The sequence below is a fragment of the Elaeis guineensis genome, chromosome 12 (genome assembly GCF_000442705.2).
Source record: "Elaeis guineensis isolate ETL-2024a chromosome 12, EG11, whole genome shotgun sequence".
Taxonomy (NCBI): domain Eukaryota; kingdom Viridiplantae; phylum Streptophyta; class Magnoliopsida; order Arecales; family Arecaceae; genus Elaeis; species Elaeis guineensis.
Window position 1 is genome coordinate 5302916 of NC_026004.2, and position 23966 is coordinate 5326881.

General features: G+C 36.4%; 3 protein-coding genes across 5 annotated transcripts in view; 1 reads left to right on the forward strand and 2 right to left on the reverse strand.

The window, feature by feature from the left end:
- The window catches only part of LOC105054871 (F-box/kelch-repeat protein SKIP4), an 8501-nt gene extending 6955 nt beyond the window's left edge, over positions 1-1546 (reverse strand). Inside the window, exon 1 of the mRNA XM_019854078.3 lies at positions 1267-1546. The gene's annotated coding sequence lies outside the window, so the exon portion shown is untranslated. The remainder of the gene's footprint in view (positions 1-1266) is intronic.
- A 1848-nt stretch (positions 1547-3394) lies between these two features.
- LOC105054869 (uncharacterized) lies at positions 3395-7630 on the reverse strand. Of its 2 annotated transcripts, none has more exons than XM_010936497.4 (4): positions 7473-7630; positions 7035-7128; positions 5767-5879; positions 3395-3649 (listed from the first exon to the last, which is right to left on the reverse strand). In XM_010936497.4, exons 2-4 carry the CDS (start codon positions 7108-7110, stop codon positions 3563-3565), a joined length of 276 nt encoding a protein of 91 aa, XP_010934799.1. In that variant the 5' UTR covers positions 7111-7128; positions 7473-7630; the 3' UTR covers positions 3395-3562. The 2 variants fall into 2 exon arrangements, with proteins under 2 accessions (XP_010934799.1, XP_073102598.1); XM_073246497.1 differs by having other exon boundaries at positions 3395-3652; positions 7473-7629.
- A 274-nt stretch (positions 7631-7904) lies between these two features.
- LOC105054868 (cleavage and polyadenylation specificity factor subunit 2) lies at positions 7905-23868 on the forward strand. 2 transcript variants are annotated; one of them, XM_073246496.1, is made up of 18 exons: positions 7905-8142; positions 9996-10164; positions 12897-12993; positions 13069-13195; positions 13301-13416; positions 14098-14192; positions 14269-14420; positions 15144-15201; positions 15299-15406; positions 15965-16217; positions 17526-17710; positions 18561-18656; positions 19677-19775; positions 20239-20370; positions 20551-20595; positions 21773-21937; positions 22893-22946; positions 23033-23107. In XM_073246496.1, the coding sequence occupies exons 1-17, from the start codon at positions 7994-7996 to the stop codon at positions 22914-22916; spliced, it is 2070 nt and encodes a 689-aa protein (XP_073102597.1). In that variant the 5' UTR covers positions 7905-7993; the 3' UTR covers positions 22917-22946; positions 23033-23107. The 2 variants fall into 2 exon arrangements, with proteins under 2 accessions (XP_073102597.1, XP_010934798.1); XM_010936496.4 differs by lacking the exon at positions 22893-22946 and adding an exon at positions 23278-23868 and having other exon boundaries at positions 7906-8142.
- The last annotated feature ends 98 nt before the right edge of the window (positions 23869-23966 follow it).

Consider the following 23966-nt stretch of genomic DNA (forward strand, 5'->3'; position numbering starts at 1 on the left):
ATACATTTTTTATGCAATATATTACATTAAACAATCATCTCAAATTAGCATATATTAGATCCAATAATATTTAGATTCTTAACTCTCGACTACCACAATTATGTTTCTAGTTTGTGACAATACATCAACAGTACTATGTTTCCAGCCCATGGCAAGGCATCAACAGTACCATATTTTTGGCTTACAGTAAAGCATCAATAAGTACCATATTTTCGATCCATCATGAGACATCAACAATGTGGCTAGTTCAAAGCACCATAACTTCACTTACATGCTTGTTAAGTGAACATAATTTAAGGTCATGCTTTCTTGCAAAATGCGATGCATGAAAGTACCAAAGTCCACAAAGATATGTGTGGACATGTATGTAGTCTCACATCAATTATGAGATCCTAGTTCGTTACAAATGATATCAAAGTCGATCTAGTCCATAGTCCATGTAGACTAGGGATAGTGTAGCACGGATTCATTAGGGCCATCCCGACCTGACCATGAATCCATCTTCGTGTTTATGAATAGATGCATAAATTTGAATCCTTAACTTGATGAGGATGTTAAGGCTTAAACTAGAGAATATGAGAATCCATGCAGGCATGTATTTAGTCTTACATCGATTATTTATGGAAAAGATTTGGATGTCAGTCTTTTTAGATGAGATCCTGAGCCGTTGTATCATGCAAAAATCAAAATCAATAATATATAAATCATAAAATTTTCAAGAATCGCATATACTTAAAGATGAGTATATAACAAGCCGTTATCGTATGCAATGCAAAATAAAATCACAAAAAAATTCTATCACATAAATATATATAGGTGATTAATATTTGAAAATTTCTATCTCTACCGGTGATCTATCCATTTAAAAGTCCAGATAGAAGCTCCCCTATAGAATCAAACCTAAGCATCAAAAGTATAAAAAGGAAAACCGACAACCCGGTACCCTCTACTGGGTCACTAGAGGTGGCCTAACTGGAAACACGGGACCACCAGAAGAAGGAGAGAGAAAGAGAGAGAAGAGGGAAAACCACGAACCATAGGGCTCTCCCTCTCTCTCTCTCTCTCTCAAAACAGAAGATGGGAGAGAGGAGAACTAGACGCAAGGCATGGTGGTCCGTGGCATTGACCCATGGCGGCCGTCGCTGCAGGAAATCACGGCGACAATGGTCGGCTGGTAGAAAAGAAGAAGAGAAAGAAGAGAGAAGAGGGATACCCTGTTCCACCACAAATCCAGCGGATGAGGGAGAAAAAGGATGTAGAAAATACCTCGACTCCGGCGAAGTCTCACGGCCGTATCGACGAAAAAATCCCAAGGAATCACCACAGAAAATCTCGAAATCGCGGCTCTAATCAAGGGTTTTTCAAAGAAGGGTGACCGTTTCATAACCAAAACGAGGACTTATAGCAGGAAATTCGGTGGCGAGAGTTCTAATGCCCGACGGACTCGGGAGGAAGCCCGACGGACTCGGCAGCAAGCGGACTCCTTCCCCCGTCTCACTTGCACGGCGTTTGATTTTGATTTTTTTTTTTTTTTTTTTGTACAGAAAGAAAAAGTAAAATACCAAAGGAAAATAAAACTAGAATATAAAATATTCATGGGTTCCTCATGGCTACGGCCATCGCTTCTTAATAGCCACTAAGAAAAATACTCTCGTGTCATGACTCATGAGGATCTGAAGCCACAAGAAGAAGTAACATCAAGGAGAAGAATTTTAATAAATCTAAATAGAGTTAAAGAATCTCAAAGAATCGAACGAGAGAAGAAAATTTCAAAGAAACACACCATCTCCCATAAATAACAATTCATTAAAAAAATAAAAAAATTTAATTATTTTAAAAAATTTAAATATTTAAAAAAATTTATTTTTATTCTAAATTTTAATTTGTTGCAATGCGGTTACCAAAATTTTAAATTATTATAATTTTTTTCTTGACTATTATTTTTATTTAAAAATTATGATGAAAATGATCATAAATTATGATGAAAATAATCACGTGACATCATATATATATATATATATATATATATATATATATATATATATATATATATATATATATATATATAATAAAAATTGATATAGTATGAAATTAGCTGATATGAAATTTTAAATTTTTTTTTTCTTTTTTCGTCCTCATTAAGCTAGAATTTAAACTTCTTTTATATCTTTTTTTTCTCCTCTTCTATCAAGGGTTTAAATTCTTTCTTCCACTTTGCCTCTTCTTCTATCTAAGATTTCTATTTCTCATTTTTCTTTCATTTTTCTCCATCACTATCTTTTCAAAAACTTCCACCATTTGTATCTCTTTTTTAGATATTTGTGAAGGAGGTAAACACATAAGCTGAAAATGATCGAAGAAGCTTCATAACTTCGATATGCTATTATATAAGATAGATTTATCTTCCTAGCATATACTCCATAGAAATGACTAATCAAGACTCATAGGAGGTACCGATAATGGTATAAAAGGTACTGTAATTTTAAAAATATGATAAAAAAAAAAGTGAAAAGTAGAAACCCCATCTAGAAGGAAAAAAAAAGGAGGAAGAAAGACTTCACAAAAATTGTACATCAATTATTTTATGCTATATCAGTTTTTATTATATATCATATGATAGCACGTGACCATTTTCACCATGAAATTAAACGAAAGTAGTACATAGAAAGAAATTATAATATTTTAAAAATTTGATGATATGATTGTAACGAATCAAAATTTAAGATAAAAATAAAAATTTTTAAGATCTTTAAAACAATTAAACTAAATAAAAATTATACGAACCAATGAAACCTATCCGTAGAATAGTATGCTTCTCTTCTCCCATGAAATGAACCCTAAATTTGGATCTTGGCAGCAAAATTAGTAACAATTAAGATCTAAATCAAGGGGAAAACGAATGGCACGTACCAGGAATCAATCAAATGAAAAGAAACGATGGGATGAAAAATTGAAGAATCACAATGTTTAAAAAAAAAAGAAAAACGCAAGGATTTGGATGGGACAGGGGATGCAAACACCCACCATTGTCGCCCTTTCTTCCATTCCATCCTCTCTGTTCTCTATCTTCTCGGTTCTATCTGAAAAAAGAGAGGCCATTTGCTTGACGATCTTATCTTTTGGATAATGAGCAGCTTTAACTTCCTACTAAAGAGACTTCAGTTAACTCTCTATGCAGCAAATAACGCATCACTTTGCTTGACAATGTAATCTTGCAACATGTTCTCCAAGAAGAAGGCCTGAAGGCTGCAGGGTGCCGCAGACCATTCTAGTCGGGCATACGCATTATGCTTGCACTGATCCTGCCCGGATAAGTAGAACTATGCATGCGATCAGTTCGGTTAGCATAATATCTCTTCAGTGAAACCCTCCATTTTATGAGAAAACATAAAAGTTATGTGCATACTAAATAAGAAAACACTATATTTATACACTTATAAGATGCGTAACATATGAGGAGCAGGAAATTGGTTGGCAACTTTGATACAGGTGAGTGACTACACGATTCACTTGGGGAAGAATATAGTATACAGAGATGAAACTTGGAGCCATGAATAGATTCCTATAGCCCCTTCTTTGAACGTTTGGAGGGCTTCGTTACCACCGGTTTTCTAGCATCCTCTGTAGTTTTTCTTTCGATATACCGTTGCTGCTGGAGAAGAGAAAAAAAAGAGACTGTTAGAAGTGCTTGGAGAGGAGAAGGAATGCAAAATGTATTATTGTCCACAGAAGATAAATCGACACTAAACCTAAAATACTTTAATATTCTACCAGCCAGAGGCAGGAACTTCATGTGCCAAAATATACATAAATACTAGCCATAGACCGGAACTTCACCTGCCAAATGTAAATCGGTTACTGGGTGCAACAGGCAAAGTACAGACAACACATACAGACGCGCACGCGCGCACGCACACAAATATAGCTTTTCCATCAAAAAAAAAAAAAAGGAGGGAAAAAACAAAATGAAAAAGAAGGTGTGCTATTTCAGATAAAAGAAGCGCATTAGCAAAACAGGGGAAGAAGAAAAGAATACACCATTTTTCTGTGGATCTGAACTTGGAGCCTATAAGTATTTTCTTGTAGTCAAGTAAGGCTATATTAAAATGGCCTTTAGAAAATAACAAAATAGTCAAAACCACATAACTGTAAACTAGAAGGTTATCACTAAGGCCCTTACGACCCCTTAATTAATAGATTCTTCACATATAAATATTCAGATACTGCAAATTTTGTCCCAAGTTTGAATGTAGAAGGTGGAGGAGATCAGAATGCCAGCCAATCACTAGAAAAACTCAATGATGAAATGAATCCTAATTCCAACAAAATGCTGCCAGAGGCATCTCTCAATATCTTTTTCTGGAATAACATTGAGGTCCTACGTTATCTTCTACGCTTTGTTCCAGAGACATAACGACACAACCAATCAATTAGGAGACCAGGCAAGCTGTCATTCTTGCTCCAAGAACCTAAGGTCAAGATATGAATTTCCAGCAGCCTTCATCAAAATTTAAATACACAAAATCAACAACCGACAATTTGCTAATGTGCCGTATCTTTGCTAACCACTTTTGTCCCACAAGGCCTTGCATATACACATAAATCCTTTAACACAAGTATCCTTGAATAACCAGAAAATATCATGCCCAGCCTCCCTTGTTATTAGAAACTCTATCACAAGTTTGACAGAAATGATTATGAAATCAAATTAGCTTGACCATCACAGTGAGTGGATCTCTCAAAACATTGGAAACACCATTAAATTGGACATGACATTTTACCAAGCGTATAGAGAGCAAGCCATTCTTCGAACTTACCTCTTGGCAATTGAGACCTAATTGAGCACTCTTCATCAGGGGACAGTGATATGGTCAATGACTATCAAGTGCTCTATTCACGTTACAACTAAAAAACAGTTCAGCTCCTGTCATCACCAGCTAACTTACACAAATCCAGATGAAATTCTCTTCCAAGATTAATCCTCAAACCAAACACTCACAGGGGTGGGGGTGGGGGGGGGGACTGAAGGTTATTTGTTATTAAAAGGAGTGTAGCATCTACACAATGGACAGTACTGACTGAAATTCCATGCAACCAGAGGTTTCTCCAAGCCACTAACTCAAAAACCACTAAAAGCTTTCATCACGAATGCAAAGCTGAGGGGATGCATGCACTGCACATCAACAGCACTCAAGAAGTCTGAAGAGACTACTGACCAACAAGCAGAAAAAAAATACAATAAATATTTTCAACGAGCCAATCAATGCTCACTAAGGCCCAATACAAAGCTGCTCTGAAAAATCATAATACACCTCCTAAAGGTCAATTTTGAACCTGAAGCCGGACTTTTGCCAGGTAAAATATCAAACATTTATTAGCATGAAGCGGTTTATTTGATACATTTATCAACTAAAAGACTTTCTATTTTAACAAATTAATATTCTTGCTTGTTATATTGCTCTGCAATTACCACCAATCTATTTGCAAACAGAAACTAGTACATAGACAACCTGATATATGAATAGGTGAGATATCGAGAACCTATGTTGTTGTTCCATATTAGTCCAAATTTATGCCATAACACTTCAGCAGATTCCATAAGATGACAAAAGGTTATTCATAGCATGTGATGAATGCAAAACCTCTATACATAACAATTTTGGCTATAACTAAATAATTCAGAATGTCAAATATGAAGCAAGATAGGCAGCACATCTACAACTTATACTTTTTAGTTAGGAATGAAAATGCAAAAATGATACCAACCTGTTCCCACTTTCTTTGAAGTTGCAGAAGCTCCTGGCAATAGGCAAGACACTCAGAATGGTAAGCAGCAGCAAGTTCTTTGATCAGGGCCTTCCTTTTGATGATGCCAATCACTTCAAAATAAAAAGAGCAAGCATAAGCTAAAGAGTCTTCAAAAAGGGTTGTGATCATGGAAGAATCATGAGAGGATATTTTTAAGATTGTGCGGCTGTCTTTTAAGGACTGGTTTGAAACATATTCTTTTCCCATAGCTGAAGCAGCCATTCCATCTTATGATACATATAGTCATTTATACATAAAACATTCAGGTATCCTGATTGGTTGTTTACTGAATCCTCATGCAATACAGTCTTGCTCAATTCATAATGACTAAGCCAAATCATACAAGCTCCATTTTCTTCACATGCTTCATGTATGCAAGGTATCATATTATAGGTAAAACACCCATCAATGTTTCAAAATTTGATAATCTCCTTATGAAATCATAGCATAGATGAAGCTACTTTCCAAATTATACTGCCAAAACAATCAGATGACTAAAAGCCTTGCCCAAGACCAAGACCTTATCGATCCTGGAGCCTTTACTTTGGATTTATCACAACCATCAAAACAAGCCCTCCTCGTGAAAAACCAGGGTTGATGAATTACCTTTTATTGGGAAAAAATAAAAAGTAAATATAAAGACCTAAGTTAAAAGAAGGTATTAAAGCTAACATCAATAGTTCTAATATAGAAATTCATTCTTTTTATCCTTTTCATTTTAGTTTTTGTATTTAGGCTGATTTATCTGCAATTCATATGTAAATCACTTAAATTATTAACACAGTTCCTTATGAGGCTTTTGGGACCCAAAATTTAAGCAAGCAAAGCTAATTCTTCTACAGAAGAGTGTACCATCATATCTGCACTTGTCGAAGATGCTTATATGAGTCAGTTGTCCCAAAACCTAGAAGTTATGCACTCTACTTGGTAATCACCCTTAATTAAGGTGCACACGATGACTACCAATCAAATTTTACCACGTCAGCAACGTTATCAAATTCTCAGTTCATGTAACACATATATCAAAGAAATTCCTTATCAAGTCAGAGCTATCTAATTTCTGAAATCATTTCAAATTTACATTATTCCTATATATTCAAGGCATTACTGGTCGAAGCACAAGAATAAAGCAAGAATCTTGAAGCTGAAAAATAAAACATAAGCAGAACTAACAGACATCCATACACATCATAGAACAAGAGTATATGCAGGGACGGAAAATTTACTTCGGCTTGGATCAAACTGAACATGTTCATCTTTGGATGCTGCTGTCTGTTGCTCGGGTGGATCCTTCGTATCCATCAGCAAACCGCTTTAATACTGCAAACAGAACAAAACAAAAGGGATTCACATCCAAGAAAACAATTCTAATACAACTAAATAGAATAAAAGAATCTCCATGACCCCAGGCCAAAAAAAACCTATAAAAATAAAATTCAGAAATCACAAATTAGTCAAAATCACGAAAGAAAATACAAAAAAGAATTAAAAAAACCATTTCTTGCAACATTATATAGTTTTTCTGAACCAAAATAACCACCAAAACCCTAGTTTTGGATCTGGGCATCATAATTGGAGAAATCCAAATCAAGAGGAAGCGAGGTTATACGCCAGGAATCCAAACGAAACAGAAGAACGAATCAAGAACTAAATCGGAACGCCACCTCAAGATTAGCCCCTCTGTTCCCCGTGCTTCCCTCCTACCGTCTCCGTCTGCTATTCCCGTCGCCTTCGGCAGCACTGCATATCGGGGCAGAGAGCCAAAGATGCAGATAAACCGGGGCGAGACTAACTCGGTCCAACCCACCATAACCCGGCCCGACAGACCGGTCCCCTAGTGGATCCAACTGCCTCCACTTAAAGTCTGCAAGCTAGCCACCGACTTCATGTGGCGATTCTTCTTACATGGCTACTCTGCACCATGTATATATAAATTCACCTGCAATGTCCATCAAACTACGGAGAGATCTTTGACTCGGATGGGATCACAGCCGTCTATGCTTTCTATGGCGTGCATCGAAAGCGTCAAGCACCAGTAGACCATTTGTGGTGGACTCACACCAGATCTCCTTCCAAGCGGCAGCGCTCCGGGGGCAAAAAAAACCTCCTCAAAACCCCCCAACCTGGCCCTCTCCCATCTCTGTGTTTTAGCGAGTATTCTCTTCCATCCCTCTCGCTCGCTTCGATGGGGACGTCCGTGCAGGTGACTCCGCTGTGCGGGGTGTACAGCGAGAACCCGCTTTGCTATCTTCTCTCCATCGATGGTTTCAACTTCCTTATGGACTGCGGCTGGAACGATCTATTTGATGAAAACCTCCTCAAACCCCTCGCCAGGTTCTGTGCTCTTCCCTTTCTTCTTCTTCTTCTTCTTCTTCTCCTTCTTCTCTTCTCCCCATTTTTACTTCTTCGTTTTTCTGGATTGGTTTGCGTATATTTTCTTCTTTTTCGTTTCTTGAATGAAAATGGTTAATTTGTTTTGAAACCCTTATATGACTCCGCCAAAAAAGTCGGACTTTTTTTTATGGCCTAGATGAAAAATAGCCTTTAACGATCTTTTTGCATTCTTTAACCTCGGAAAGAAACGATTTTAAAACCAGAATGATTTCTTCAAGCTCTACAGTTATCCCCAGGTTACTTTTCTTTTTCCTTCCTTTCGTTTCTTGAATTAGGGCTACAGTTGTGATACTGTTTGATTTATATGCAAAAAAGAAGGGAAAAATTTTCTTACCAAGTTGAAAAAAAGTAACGGATCTGGGTCTTTTTCAATTCTTTCCTTGTTTAAAGGAAAGATTTTGTTAGACCTATAGGATTTCTTGAAGACCTGTGCGTATCCCTAAATTTCAACAGGAGAGGACTAGAGAAGCCAGCAGAACAAGTAACATAATAAAATTAAAACCCTAAAATCTGAGAAGAAAATAGAAGGTATGTGGCATTACTCGAGAAATATACTTTAATTGAACAAATCAAGAGCCATAATTGCACCTTGTGGCAGAAGGCAATAGGGTACTCTGTTTTTTCTTTTAAAAAAGACACTTGTTCTTCCTTCGGGGACTTTTAAAACCCCCATTCAAGAAGAAAGATGACCATAGAATCTTTTTTCTTAGATTAAGATAAATAAATTGACTTGTAATGATCCTATTGACAAAGAAATACTACGAAAATAATACTATTTTAATGGCCAGAAGACCGATGACATATATACCACCAAGGACTCAGGTCCCAACAGGATATTTCGTGGGATACTGGAATGGGGTATCATCCCATGTGTCGGGATAGAGCTATTCCACTAGCATCTCAGCGTCCTAATCAGGATGTCTTGAGGCATCATTTGTCCCAAGTATCATGATGGGATGGGATGGCGGTGTGTTTCATTTCATGAGAAAAACGCGACAGCTTTGCCCCACGGGATTTAAAATCTTATATACCACTATTATATGACTATAACCTAAGAAGGTGTCCAAAAGCCATTATAAACTATATTATGATGCTATGATTATTTCAATTTAGTATCATGGGCAGCACAAAATGTTCTGCAAGAAGGGCTGGAAAATCAAACATAGCTTTTTTTCCCCTTAAAGTAGCACATACAAACTGTTCTTGGTGTCTCAAGCAAAGCTTGGAGTGTTGCCATATGTAGGAAACTAGAAAACTTGTGGATGGTGGGCCTAGAGGTAGGGAATAAAATAGACTTTCAGTTTTATTGTCCTTAACACTGCACATGTTTGCTATATTTGACTGCATTCATGTAGCACATGTATTAGTTTTTAAAGTTTTTGTTGGAAATATTTTGATTGAATTTGAATAGCAAAGTTCAAAATTCTCAAGAAATGCAGATATCTAGATATATTTTTGGGCATACAAAAGTATATTCTTCTAAGATAAAAGGACCTAAAAATGGATCTAGATGGCTGCTTGACTTATAAAGTGTTTGAGCACAAAATTTAGAATGCTTAAGAGTCTGAAGCTCCAAACTAGCATAGGGTATCCCTAGACAGATGCCCAACAGTCTCTCAGCTAAGAAGCTACATATTTAAGAGCATCTGTTCCTGCTAGCAATCTGTAAGATTTCCACCTTATTTTGACCAGCTGAATGTTTATAGCACAGTTGTTGTATTTAAAGTTTGTTTGTTCACTAAGTCAGTGTATCCCCGTGGATGATTGACTTTCTACTCTAACTGAGCTTGCAGGCTTGCACCAAAAATTGATGCTGTTTTGCTGTCACATCCAGACATTCTTCATCTGGGTGCTTTGCCATATGCCATGAAACACTTTAAACTCTCTGCTCCAGTTTATTCGACAGAGCCTGTATATAGACTTGGTCTTTTGACCATGTATGATCATTACCTTTCTCGAAGAGTAAGCTTCTTCCAAGCCTAATCCTCTATAACTCTGTTGTAAATCTTTTAGGTTGTCATATTTGTATTATGTGGATAAATGTAATGTGATTGTATCCTTCAACAAGAACAAAATGGTGTTCAATTTTAATTGTGACTTTATGCTGATGCTAGTCATCATTTTTCCTCCACACATGGCTATCAGATCATAGGTCCAAAAAGTAAATTGTATGATAAGTTGCTAATGGAAGAGAGATGATACTGTATTTCAGTGGTTAAACTTAACATGATAAATTAGATGATCACTTTGACATATTTTTGGCTTTTTTGGGGCTCTATTTGTAGATTGAAATATTTTACATTTTGTTTGAATCAGAGGCATAAACAAAATCATATAATTGTCTATTTCATCATAAGTATGATGACTGTTTGGGCTGTCCAGTAACATCCCATGCCTTCTAATATTTATTGCATTGCATCACCATTTGTGATATTGACGGCTTGTGTAAGAATTGACATGCACTAAAATGTTAGTTTCGTGAGGACAAAGATCAACATTGTTCTTAGGAAGAATATTTTGAACATTCTTTAAACATATGAAACTTATCCTACCAATTTAGTGCCTGCTATGCTGCATGACCCAAAAGAAGGCTTGATTCAAGGATCAAGCAAATTACTGCAAACTACTATTGGCTTCATTTCAACCCTTCTGCAAATTGTGTCACCATGCGCCCATGATGTCTTGTGTTTTTTTTTTCTTTTTTTTTTTTGTTGTTTGGGGGGGGGGGGGTTGCTAGTACCTAGAAATGCTTTAAAGCATGCAGCATATATCAATACAATAAAGAAACTTTTACAAAAATCTAATTTAAATGTAGCCCATAAATTATAATTTATGAGGCCATAATACAATATTTAATGAAAATATAACCCAGAAAATATGAGAAATGTAAAACACTAGTTGAAAAATGAACTGAGTTAATTACTGGTTAGCAATCATTTGAATAGTAATTGTTCTGATTCTATTCAATAGGTAATATGGACTGATTAAGTGACCTTCAGTTATTACTTTCACATCACCATGACTTGTGATTATCTGATTGGTTGCTTATAACAACCAATGGCCTGCATTGCTTGCTTAGACTCTTACTTTGAAATCCTGTAAAGGTATATATTTTTCTGTTGTCGATGTTGTCATTATGAGTAGAGAAGGAGAGGAAAAAAGATCACATTAGACATGCAGGAGAAAAGAAAGAAAGCTATTGAATAACTAATGAGTCAGTATCTAGTAATAATTTGAACTAAAATAATGATGAAAAGACACTACTACTTGCCACAACTTTTGCCCACAGGATTTTCCTTCAAGCCCTTTTGTCCTAGAAGGTTCGACGGAGGAAAGCGTAGGACCCAACTTTAAGATCAATATCCCAAAATATGATTTGTTTCGACTTGTGAACTCATAATGGTATGGTTGATACTTGAGAAAGCTTGGTGCTTTACTCTTAGGCTGCATTTGGAAGCAGAAAAAGGGAGTAAAAGTAATATAACCCAGTTTTTCCACCCTTTTCCAGCCATACACTTATTGAATCACTTGGGTTAAGCCACTTTTTCAGAAGGGTAAAACAGACTCTTCTGAAAACTTGATAGAGAACTTTTGCCTTACAATCCTCTTTACTCCACTTAATCTAGGAATAAATTACTCCTCTATATCGGGTAGAGTAATTTATTCTGGAGTAAAGAGGAGTGAATAACTCGCTACTCTGGGTTAACTCATGCTGCCTCCAAATGCAGCCTTGTGCTTGTGTCATGCAGCTCAGAGAGTATGCATCAAGCATAAAACTTGGCCATGCTATGCTTCATATTGATGCAACTGCACTATCATTAATGCTGGCATAGAAATCCTGTTTATGATTTGCACACCTTTTGAAGTTAGATTACCTTAATGGATTTATAATCAAGACCAACAATATCTGTTAATTTCAACATGTTTTTGGTCATAGTGAATGATACAAGCCAAATCATTCCAATTTGCAAATGTGCACGATGGTGTAGTTGAACATAACAGCAACTCATGCTTTTCATGGTGTTACGTATTAACGATTCTTAATGCGTGAATTAGTATTGGAAAAATGTTTTGGTGTTGAAAAGTGAACAATTAATCATCTGTAATTTTAATCCATAATTAGGATGCAATATTCATACCAAGTAATATATGTGAAGGTGACCTGATGCAGGTTGTGATTAGTTAACTTTGAACTAACAGTCTTGCCATTTTTTCTTTTCTTGTGTGCCATCATTGTCTCAACCTCCACTTTTGGTACTTATTATATTTCACATGCAAGAAGGATCTTACTCCTTATTGATTAACAAAGAAAAAAAAAATCTCTTTGGTTGCTTCTTCATGACATAAATTATGCTTATCTGAGAAATAATACCTGATATCATATCTGAGAAATAATGCTTGATATGCATATCTAATTTGCGTTTTTTGTAGTTTTTCATGTCAGATGAGTCAAGCTGCATTATGTGCTTGTAATTTGCCATTAATGTGAAAGCCTATGAGTTGCTAATTTATTGGAAAAGTTTCTTCGTGATCTATTTAGTTGTGTGCCCCTATTTTCCTTTCTTTTCTCCTTCATTCCCAATAAGGTTATTATCTCTATGAATCCCGATATTTTACAAAGACTGAATTTTTGGGATAGTGGTGTTGGTCTTAATAGCTTGCTCATTAACCCCTTTTACACTCTTATTTCGCAGCAAGTTTCAGATTTTAACTTGTTCACTCTGGATGATATTGATACTGCATTCCAAAATGTTACTAGACTGACATACTCCCAGAATTATCATTTTTCTGGTTAGTATAATCACAGTGATCTGTTATCTTCAGCCTTTTCAATGTCAAAGGTGTAATTAGTTCGCCTCTCAATAGATAAAGGAGAAGGAATTGTTATTGCTCCTCATGTGGCGGGACATCTTCTGGGAGGCACCGTGTGGAAGATAACTAAAGATGGAGAGGATGTGGTCTATGGTGTTGATTTCAACCATCGTAAAGAACGGTTACATGTCCCTTGCACATTATATCTATATTTAAGAATGCTTTCAGTACACTGTTTCTGTTATTGGAAAGAATAGGAATCAAGTTCATTTAACTTGTTTGTCAGGCACTTGAACGGGACTGTGTTAGAATCTTTTGTGCGACCTGCTGTTCTGATAACAGATGCTTATAATGCCTTGAACAATCAGCTTTACAAGCGCCAAAGGGACCAAGAATTTATTGGTAGCTCTCTTTTGCCATGCTATCTTATCAGTTATTTACTTTTTGATTATTACTTGTTCGGCTTTTTGTACCTTTAAAGAATTCTCCAACTGTCCTATGGGGTTGTTTCTGTTTTCTTGAGTTGGAGCTTTGTTATAAACTTATTTACATATCTAATGCCTGTAAGAATTAGAATCATAAGTACATTTGCTAGATTTTCACTTCCCCACCACCTTAGATAACAGTTCAATTTTAAAGGCATATAGCTCCTATGGAGGAAACCTTTGGTTTATTTTATGATGATTTTGGACTTGTTTTTATTTTGACTTCTGCCAAAATAATTGCTATAATCCTCCCTGCCAGTCTATCATTAATTTCTACATTTATTAATTTTGGGTCTAATCTCTGCTGGTAATAGTTTGTTGGGCATAATTGATCATTCACATAGGTTATTATGTGCCTTTATAGTCTGCCAATGTTGCACTTCCAATCAAAGCTTTAACTGCATTATTTGCCAGCCAGCAGTCTGCATTTACACCTTTAAGTACATCATATGTGGCATCATCGTTGCCAATTTCTATTTAGTAGTTTCTTGCAGCTTTAAATTGTGATACTTAATGTATGGTGTCATCTATGCCATTTTCTATTTAATAATTTCCAGTCAAGCTGTAAATTGTTGAAAGTGTAAACATCCTTTTACAGATGCAATATTGAAGGCTCTGAGGGCAGATGGAAATGTGTTGCTTCCTGTTGATACAGCTGGGAGGGCACTGGAACTTATTTTGATATTAGAACAGGTCAAATTTGTCAACATATCTTGCCTATCCTATTCATCAAAGAGCTTTCAAGCTTTATCTTTCATTTATATTGCAGTATTGGGCACAGCAGCATTTGACTTTTCCTATCTTCTTTCTGACAAATGTGGCTACAAGCTCAATCGATTACGTGAAGAGTTTCCTTGAATGGATGAGTGACTCGATAGCAAAATCCTTTGAACATACTCGTGACAATGCCTTTGCGTTAAAGTAAGGTTCATTTGCATTTATTTTTCTCAAATCATCCTTTTTGTTGTGTATTAACATAATATTCATTTCAAAATAGCAAATATCATTCTCACCAAATTCTTGTATGTGGTGATTCTATCGTACTTCACAACACTGGCATTGTAATATAAGAAATTTTATAAATGTAACAAAACCTTGATTTAACATATTGATGCCCCATTGAATTATGGCACCAACCAAACTAGTGTAATGCACACTATATTTATGAAACATCACTGATATCTGTAGCAACAACATGCTACCCACCATTTAAGCTATTGCTAGCTGCTGAAAGACCAGCTTGTTCAGGAGATGATAGCTCATCTTAAGAGTGGTTCTTCCAATGTTCCTACAAACTGCATGTGATGCCTTGCATCTTATGAGTGCATCATATGTTGTATACCAGGGGAGATTGGGCTTTGCTATTACCTAACAAAAGGTTATGGACCTTGTGCTGGCTTTCAATTCATGGATTGTTTCTAGTCTTGTTGGTAGGGGGTTCATTTCAAGTCCTACCCGTGTAAGGAGAGCCAAACTTTTTCTTTTTCCCTTACTGAACCATATAAATCAAGTCCTTAATTTAAACTTTAATGTAGGCCTTCTTGCTTGGCAAAACTATGCATGACTACATATGGGTTCAAGCTGCAGTCTCAACACAACTTCCATCAATTTTTTTCTTGAGATTTTCTTTTTGATATGTTGTAGGCATGTCACACTTATAATCAACAAGAATGAGCTTGAGAAATTGGCTGAAGTCCCAAAGGTTAGCATTTAGTCCTCAAATATATTGTGCTTTTAAGAAGGAAAATGAACTCCTCAAATTGTGCTTTTATGAAGGAAAGCTAACATACCTTGTTTAGGTTGTTCTAGCATCCATGGCCAGTCTGGAGGTGGGGTTCTCTCATGATATATTTGTGGAATGGGCAATTGAAGCAAAGAATCTAGTACTTTTTACAGAAAAGGGCCAGGTATTATTAATTTGGCATCATATCACTCTTTTAGCTATAACATGTTTCTTTGTTGATTATTGGTAATTTGGAAAGCAAGGTTCGCTGTATCAGTTTGTACAGCCCCATTCTGGGTGTATTGCACTGGTACCAAAGTAATACTCGGGATGGGGGGCACATTGAGTATACCGAATCCACCTGTATCAACATTATACCAACATGGTATAGTGTTGTACACCGAACCCACCTGTATCAACACTATACCAACATGGTACCTTTATAAGGCTTAATGATTATGTTAATTTGATATGTTAGCAGGTTGTTTCTTGGAGAAATCTGCAATTCCTAGAATGTTAAAATTTAATGGTTTTCTCCTTTAAGCTGTATGCGTATGTTATATTATATGCAAGTAGCTACATATTTCTTAATCAGGTAAACTGCTGTTTATGCCTCTGCAAGAATGCTAACTCATAGGCACAGCCTCATTCCTTGAATCGTGACACTTTTTGTTGCTTCACTTCAAGTTCTACCACTACTCTCGGTGTGTCAGTTGATTATTTCATGTTGTTCATGTTATAGTTTGGAACACTAGCTCGCATGCTTCAAGTGGATCCACCACCTAAAGCTGTAAAGGTTACTATGAGTAAGCGGGTTCCGCTGGTCGGTGATGAGTTAAAAGCTTATGAAGAAGAACAAAGTCGAATTAAAAAGGAAGAAGCTCTGAAAGCTACTCTCATCAAAGAGGAGGAATTAAGGACATCTCAAGGAGCAGATGCTAATGTAGCTGTCCCCATGGTGATTGATGCAAATTCATCTCATGGTTCATCTAATGGTATAGACTTTTTGCGATATTTCTTTTAATTACTTCTTTAAAAAATTTGTCACTGTTTCAATTTTGAAATGTTATCTGCCGCAATGCATCTTTATTGGTAATGTTTAGTTGTATGGAAAACCTCCTAGTCTTAATACAGAGTTGCTATTTAGATAGAGATTGTCTCTGTTATTATCTATGTGATTATGTGTGCCAAGTTTTGGTGGAGACAGCAAAACATCCTGATATCTTGAAATTATGAGTTGCCAAAGACTATTAAATATTAAACATTGTTGTTTAAGGTATTTAACCAAAAAAAAGATTAATTATGATGATTAGATATGAGGTTCGCTGACTCAGGATCGGATCCCATGCCGGTCGGCCAATGATACGAGTCAGTTTGCCCCATACCAGATTGTGCCAAACCCGAACCGACACGGAAATGAGTGAGAACCAGGGAGGAAGAGAGAGAGAGAGGAGGGGAGAGGGAGAGGGAGGCTGGCGGAGGCCACCGAAGGGCTGTGGAGGCCCTCAGAGGGCCGTCGAGGCCTTTGTAGCTCTTCGGTCCTCCATGAGAGAAATTATAGAGATATAGAGGGGGGAGGAAGAGAAATGGAGTGAAGGGAAGGCGGTGGGGAGGCTGCTGGAGGGCCGTCGGATGGCTAAAATCCATCCCATGGATGTCACAGGTTGGAAACAAGGGCAGGTGGTTTTCAACTTGTGGCATCTGTAGGGTCGATTTTCACTGTCCAATGGTCATAGTTGCCCTCTAGCAACCTCTCTAATGCCTTCCCCTCCTTCTGTTTCTCTCTCTTTTCTCTCTCTAATCTCTCTCATGGAGGATCGTGGAGCCTCGGGGGCCTTGGTGGCCCTCCGATGGCCTCAGCGGACCACCGTTGGCTTTTCCATCTCTTTCTCTCTTCCTCTCTTTCCCTCTCTCTCAGTTTGTTTTTGCCGACGTTCCGAATCGAATGTCTGAACTAGATTGGTTGGTCACTGGTACGGTTCGGGGCAGTTTAGGAAACCATGATTAGATTTGTTAACAGTGAAGTTGGTAAGGGACTAATGCTTTAGTTGCATCTTTGCATGCCTGCCTGATTGTTGCACTTCTAATATCCAGGGACTCTTGTTGTTTCACATGATTTTTTTCTTTTTACCTAAAACATGGAATCATACATGTTAAGCACTTAGTATTTGGTTCCCTTCTTGATTTGGTATACATGGTCTTATCTTTTCCTGATGATGGCTGTATGGGGCAATCGATACCCATCGTTTGATGTAGTGTACTCATTTTAAATCTATATATTTGCTTTTTGTTGCACCTTTCAGTGGCTAGCTCGCGCTTTGGTGGGCATCTGGACATTGTCATTGATGGATTTATTCCTCCAGCTACGAGTGTTGCTCCAATGTTTCCCTTCTTTGAAAACACAGCTGAATGGGATGATTATGGTGAGATCATCAATCCTGATGACTACATTATTAAGGAAGAAGACATGGATCAGGCGTCTATGCAAGTAAGTTTCCACGTGTTATATAATACAAAGTACATGCATGGTATAGATGATCTTGAAGAAGATATATTAATACGTACCTCCAAGATAGCTATGATGTTAAAAGTGTAATTCTGTGTTATGATTCTTATTTTTGTTGCTTTACTTGGTTCGATCTTGCAAGATGACTCCTCTACAGCAATCTCATATTGCACTTTTAGATCGTTGGAAGATGTCCATACCAAAACAGAGTCTCGTTAGCTTATGATTTAGTAGAATGATTTGAACTACCTTTTATAAGTCCAAAAAAGTATTATTACTAGTACTACTACTGTGCAGCTGCTGCTTCTGCTGCTGCTACTGCTACTGAATTCACATCTACTGCAATCTTAATCAGGGATATTGACAGTAAACTACTGAATTTTCTGCTGAAAAATAACTTATTCCATCAACATAACTTTTGAGTGAATCAGCTAATACGTGTAGTAGTAGCATCCATTCTCTACTTCTGAATTCACATCTAGTAAAATCCTAATCAGGGATACTAACAGTAAACTACTGAATTTTCTGCTGAAAAATATACTCATTCCATCAAAATAATATGATGAGTAAATCAACTAATATGTCAAGTGTTGTCATCCATTCTCTTTCAAATGTCTTTAAGAACATAAAATAAATTCATTGCGGACAGGTATATGCATCTGAATTATCCAAACATTTGTAGTCATGTCACTTGCAAGTAAACCTTGGCCAAAAGAATCCTTTTCCTTCTAATTACTGGGCCGCATGTAAGAAAAACATTTTTTTGGTAAACTGTGTTTCTTCTGTCTGAAGATTTTATAAATTGGATTCATGAACAAGTTACTTTTTTCAGGGCATTGGGGTTGAACTAGATGGTAAACTTGATGAAGGCTCAGCCCACTTGCTCCTTGATTCAACACCTTCGAAAGTTGTCTCAAATGAAATGACTGTAAGTTGATTTCCATTTTATAATAAGAGATTGGCAACCATGTAGACAAAGTGAGATAAGATATAATTTTGCCAATGGCTACATCTTGTTGTTTATGTTTTTTTTTTTTTTTTAATGAACATATAACTGTTTAGTTTAACTTCTCAACTATTTAATTTCTGTGGGAACCTTTTTTTTTTTTATATTGTAATAGGTTCACTTTCATCCAGATAATCATTTTAGTGTTTTTTTTCCCATGGATAAAATGCATCTTGATTATTATTATTATTATTATTATTATTATATTATATATGTATGTATATGTATACATCAATACCTACATTATAGTTTTATGAATCATAGTTTTCTTTCCACATGAATTTTTCCTTCCCGCGTGAACTACCAACTCAACAATTCTCCTTCAGATGATCTCAATGTAGATTTCCTTTCGTGACTTCTGGAGACACTTCATGGACTAGTGAGCATATTAAGCTTTTCTACCCTTATCTTCTTGTCATAATTCTGCAACATGTTCTGGTGGCCGTTGTGCACCTTATTTTGGAACCCTTCATTGGAGAATCATTTTCTTAAATCTAGCAGTAGATAAAATGTAATTTCTTACTTACCTTTGGATAGGATTTTTTTTATTCTTTATGTTCATGATAGGTTATTACAGAAGTTGGAAATGTTAACAGAAGTTCCATTAGTTGAAGGGACATTGTTCCATTTGGTTTTTGATATATATGCCAAGCACATTGCAGGGTGTATTTCAACCGTGCAGATTAATTTGTTATCACAATATACACCTGTTGATTGTTGTTGAGGTTTGGCTATCATGGATTTGTAGTTTAGACCTGACTCCTGGAAATCAACCTAATGTACACTATTAATTAGTGATGCTGAAGTAATTTTGTCATTTGTTACATGTGTTGATGTGCCTGGCTTTTGGATCTTTTCAAATGATCTTTTCAGATGATTGTGTCGGCAAAAGATGCAAGTCCAGTGTGGGTTAACTTATGTAGATTCCACTTAACATTTCAGGTGCAAGTCAAGTGTGGGTTAACTTATATGGACTTTGAGGGCCGGTCTGATGGACGTTCAATCAAATCAATCCTAGCACATGTGGCTCCTTTGAAGCTTGTATGTCATTCAAGTTTTTATAAGTAATTTTTTTGGTAGTCTATTATAAGTTCAACATTTGTTAGCTTCAGCTTAATGCTGTCCTTTGGTACCTGCAATGTTAATTTGTGTAGTAGAAATCTATTCATTCTTGATGATGTTTGAGATCTGATATTTGAAGTATGTCGTTGTTTTTCTAATTTACTGAGTAGGGCTTGTAGATACTCTAAACATTGGTTTTGATGAGTTAAAGGACAGATTGTTTTGAATCTTCCACCATGAGGCTGGCTGAGATGCTTTTCTTTCAAGACCAGCACTCTTTGGTGCACCTTTGAGGTCATCTCTATTGCCTCAGGACGACACTCCAAACTGATTTCTAATGACTAGTTTATAAGTGTCACTTCATTTTGTAGCCAATGCATTGCTGCATCTTCTTTATTACTTGTTCATTGATGTTCACCATTCCTTGTCTTCGTTATTTAAGGTTCTAGTGCATGGATCTGCAGAAGCTACCGAGCATTTGAAACAGCATTGTGCAAAACATGTTTGCCCCCATGTATATGCTCCACAGATCGACGAAACAATTGATGTCACTTCTGATTTGTGTGCTTACAAGGTAGTTCCTTGGTTTTCTGCCCAATCTTTTTCAGTAACATACTCATTGTAATCTGTAGCTGTGGAGAATCATTTCCACAGATCAGAATTATCCCAAGCCTTCATAAACTCTCTCTCTCTCTCTCTATCTATCTATCTATCTCTCATGCTTTTTTTTTTTTTTTTTTCAAAATGACCACAGGTGCAGCTTTCTGAAAGGTTAATGAGTAATGTAATCTTTAAAAAGGTAACTTTACCATCATTGTGGTTTTTAGTTCCTACTTCCAAATCTAGTAGTTTGACTTTGTGGTATGTTCTCATATTTAAGCGGAACTTGGTGCCTATACCATACTAAAATAGGTTATATGCAGTAATCTTTCTGAAAATGAATAAACGATGCAAAATGGTTTAAGAAAGGTAAAGACAGTCAAACCCCAATCAAACTGGATTAGTTACCAATTGGTGTGCAAAATGGAACTTCTACAAGTGAAGAGGAGAGGCCAAGATTTTTCCAAGTATGAACTTGCAATAAACGTTTGAAAGAGTCTTCTGCTTTTAGTTTTCTTTGGTGATGAGTAGGTCAAGGAAAAAAATGATGGCACTTTTCAGACCACCATCATGGTCGTTTTAGTTGCTGAATCATTGCATTGAATGATAGGCAACCAGGTTGCATTTCCTTGGTAACAAACAAAAAGGAAAGTTCAGCTCCTGTCCTTTTTTTTATCATATGGCAAATAACTAGGCACCATACTCCATTTCTGCTCTGACAGTCAGTTTCTAGTAGCTTTGGCATCAAAAACATTACTGTACTCAAGAAAGACTCGGATTTCCAGACCATTCTGGTAGTTCGACTGTGGAGCATCAGGTGATTTCCACTAGACAATAGATGGATTGATAAAATCACATGAACCTAGGGTGATGATCCCAGGTGTAGTCCTTTTCTTTTCTTTTCTCCCTTATTTGTGGAGGAATACAGCATGTAAGCATTTCATTATAATTATCAAATTTTCTATAAAATAGTCTTCCTGTGAATTGTTTGGGAGAGGAGGTGGTAATTGGTCGGTGCCAAGAATGCTGCCACCTCCTTGCAGAGATGAAGAGAAGCAGGATCCATTTATACATGGTAGCTTATACTTTGCATAATGATATCACGTGAGCAGGTGGATTACTGCAGTCTACTATACAGCTAACTGCAGTTAACTTCTCCAATACATGTAGCTCATGCCTGTCTTGCATAGGTTCACCATGGTGATCATATGGACAAAGAAAATATGCTGTCTATTTTTGTTTGATTTAAGTTTTTCATGCCAAAAAATATTTAGTTTTGACAATAATTTGGCAGTCAGTATGAATTCATTTGTTGTAGTTAGTAACCCTGGTGATTTATTCATATACATTCTTTGAAATCTTAATACTACTAACAGTTGGGTGACTACGAGATAGCATGGATTGATGCTGAAGTAGGAAAGACCAACGACATACTTACCCTGGGTCCTCTTTCATCAACTCCTCCAACACACAAAACCGTTCTGGTGGGAGATTTGAAATTGGCAGATTTCAAGCAGTTTCTTGCAAGCAAAGGCGTCCAGGTATTTTAATGTAGAATTAGCTTCAATTTCTGTGAAAATTTTAGAAATTCATCACCACAATGATTTTCATATGATATGACTTGTAAGTGATGCCGTAATAAATTCTCACTCTTTTTCTCACATTCTACTTTCTCTTTATATTAAATTGTTAACTTGCGTATCATATTGGTGAAAATGCTGAGATGGGATGTGTCAGTACTCGGAAGGCTAGATTTAGAAATGGGCACATGAAAGTGCATGAATCGTACCAGTTAATGGAGAACCAATCTAGGTAGCTTAAGCATCTTGAATAATGATTTAATGAGGCCCCAGCTTTGAATATGTATCGAGGCTATGTAAAGAGGATGTAATTTTTAGTCAGACTAATTAGAAAACAATACATAATTTTAACTCCATGTGATTGGCTTGGGATTGTTGTTTATTGTTATAAAAACAAGATATCTGCAAGAAAGAAATTATGTTTCTTAATATGTACCTCAGTCATTTAGTAATTAACATATGGTTTATGAGGTCATCTGTTATTAACTGTTTTCTATTTGTATGTCTATTTCTTCCTTTCTTTGTTTAGTTCAAAGAGGAGTGGAGGGGTTCTGATTCGGGGTACTATGACCTGGTGGAAAAAGATCGTTAAATGGCAATTGCTGATTTCTGATTTAAACTCAGTGATTCTAAGCATATGCTTTGTTTTTCCCAATTAGTAAAATTTTGTCCCCACCATTTGATGTTGATATATTTTGTTATAACTATAATTTGCATGCTGAATATTTTCACATAGCACTACCAATTGCTAGATGATTTGTAGAAGTCTATTAGATTAAAAGAGCAACTTAACAGGTTGAATCGCATGCAGATCCTGGAGTTACCGTTGGGAGTTAATTTTTACATTCATAACAAGCTACATAAATTAGAGGTGCACAGTTTCTAATAAGAAATTGAGAACATGCCTCCTATGCAGGGCAAAATTGTGAAACCAACTTGACATCAGCTTGCATGTAAATTTTAGTTTCAGGTCACGTTCCTTCTGAATTCTTAACAGTTGTATGTATTGAGTATTTTTGATGCACAAGATAACATTATTCTACTCATTGTCTTCAGGTAGAATTTGCTGGGGGTGCCTTGCGTTGTGGTGAGTATGTCACACTTCGCAAGATCAGTGACTCCAACCAGAAGGTGACTGTTCTTCATTACGTTATGGGTTTGAGCCATAGCCAGGTTAATTGGGAAGCTTTTGTGGCCTTGAGTTGGTCTAAACCGAGCTATCCTGAAATTAGGAATTTTATTTTGTGCATTATAACTTCGAGATTCTAACAGTTCTTGGTCTTCTCGTTGATATTGTATAGGGCGTTACTGGTACCCAGCAAGTGGTCATTGAAGGCCCTCTGACAGAAGAATATTACAAGATTCGAGAGCATCTGTATTCACAATTTTATTTGCTATAGCCTCATATGAAATCCCCGTGTATTCAACATCTATATGAAAAATGAAATGTCTGCAGGCTCAATATAATCTTTCTACTTTCTTCCTTGTGACATGAGTAAGGTCATCCATGGGGTGCTGTGCACGCAGTTACTATTGTCGATCCAAGCTACAAAGCTGTTGCGATTGGTGGTTTCTTGGTGCAAATTCAGCTCACCTCCATCTGCAAACTCAACCAGAGCTCCATATCGCCTGATCTTCACCTGTGCTGTCACATTGATGTCAAAATTAATGGTTGGCTTTGTGTTTTCGTTTCCTAATTATTATTATTATTATTATTATTTTCAATAGTTTACTTGGGATGGTGAGTGTCCGATTAAATGCATTAATAGCAGTGTTGTAATCCTGAAGGGAGGCTGTTTATTGTTAGGAAAATTGTATTTCTTGAAATGTATTGTAACCGTTAGTTTACCGCAATTTCAGAGAGCATCTGCTGCTTCCTTCTCTTTCTTTTATATCCATTATTTGGCCTGGTATTAATTGATTCAATATCTGGGTATGCAACATTTACCTTTGAATAATAGAATTTTCTTGTTTTGGGACAATATATAAT

Coding starts and splice junctions, on each gene's coding strand:
- LOC105054869 (XM_073246497.1), bottom strand. CDS start 7,110: ATGGATACGAAGGATCCACCCGAGCAACAGACAGCAGCATCCAAAGAT. Junction 5,880..7,034: donor TCAGTTTGATCCAAGCCGAA/GTAAATTTTCCG, acceptor TTTATTTTGAAG/TGATTGGCATCATCAAAAGG. Junction 3,653..5,766: donor TTCAAAGAAAGTGGGAACAG/GTTGGTATCATT, acceptor TCTCTTCTCCAG/CAGCAACGGTATATCGAAAG.
- LOC105054868 (XM_010936496.4), top strand. CDS start 7,994: ATGGGGACGTCCGTGCAGGTGACTCCGCTGTGCGGGGTGTACAGCGAG. Junction 14,421..15,143: donor GACAATGCCTTTGCGTTAAA/GTAAGGTTCATT, acceptor GATATGTTGTAG/GCATGTCACACTTATAATCA. Junction 20,596..21,772: donor GTAATGTAATCTTTAAAAAG/GTAACTTTACCA, acceptor TACTACTAACAG/TTGGGTGACTACGAGATAGC.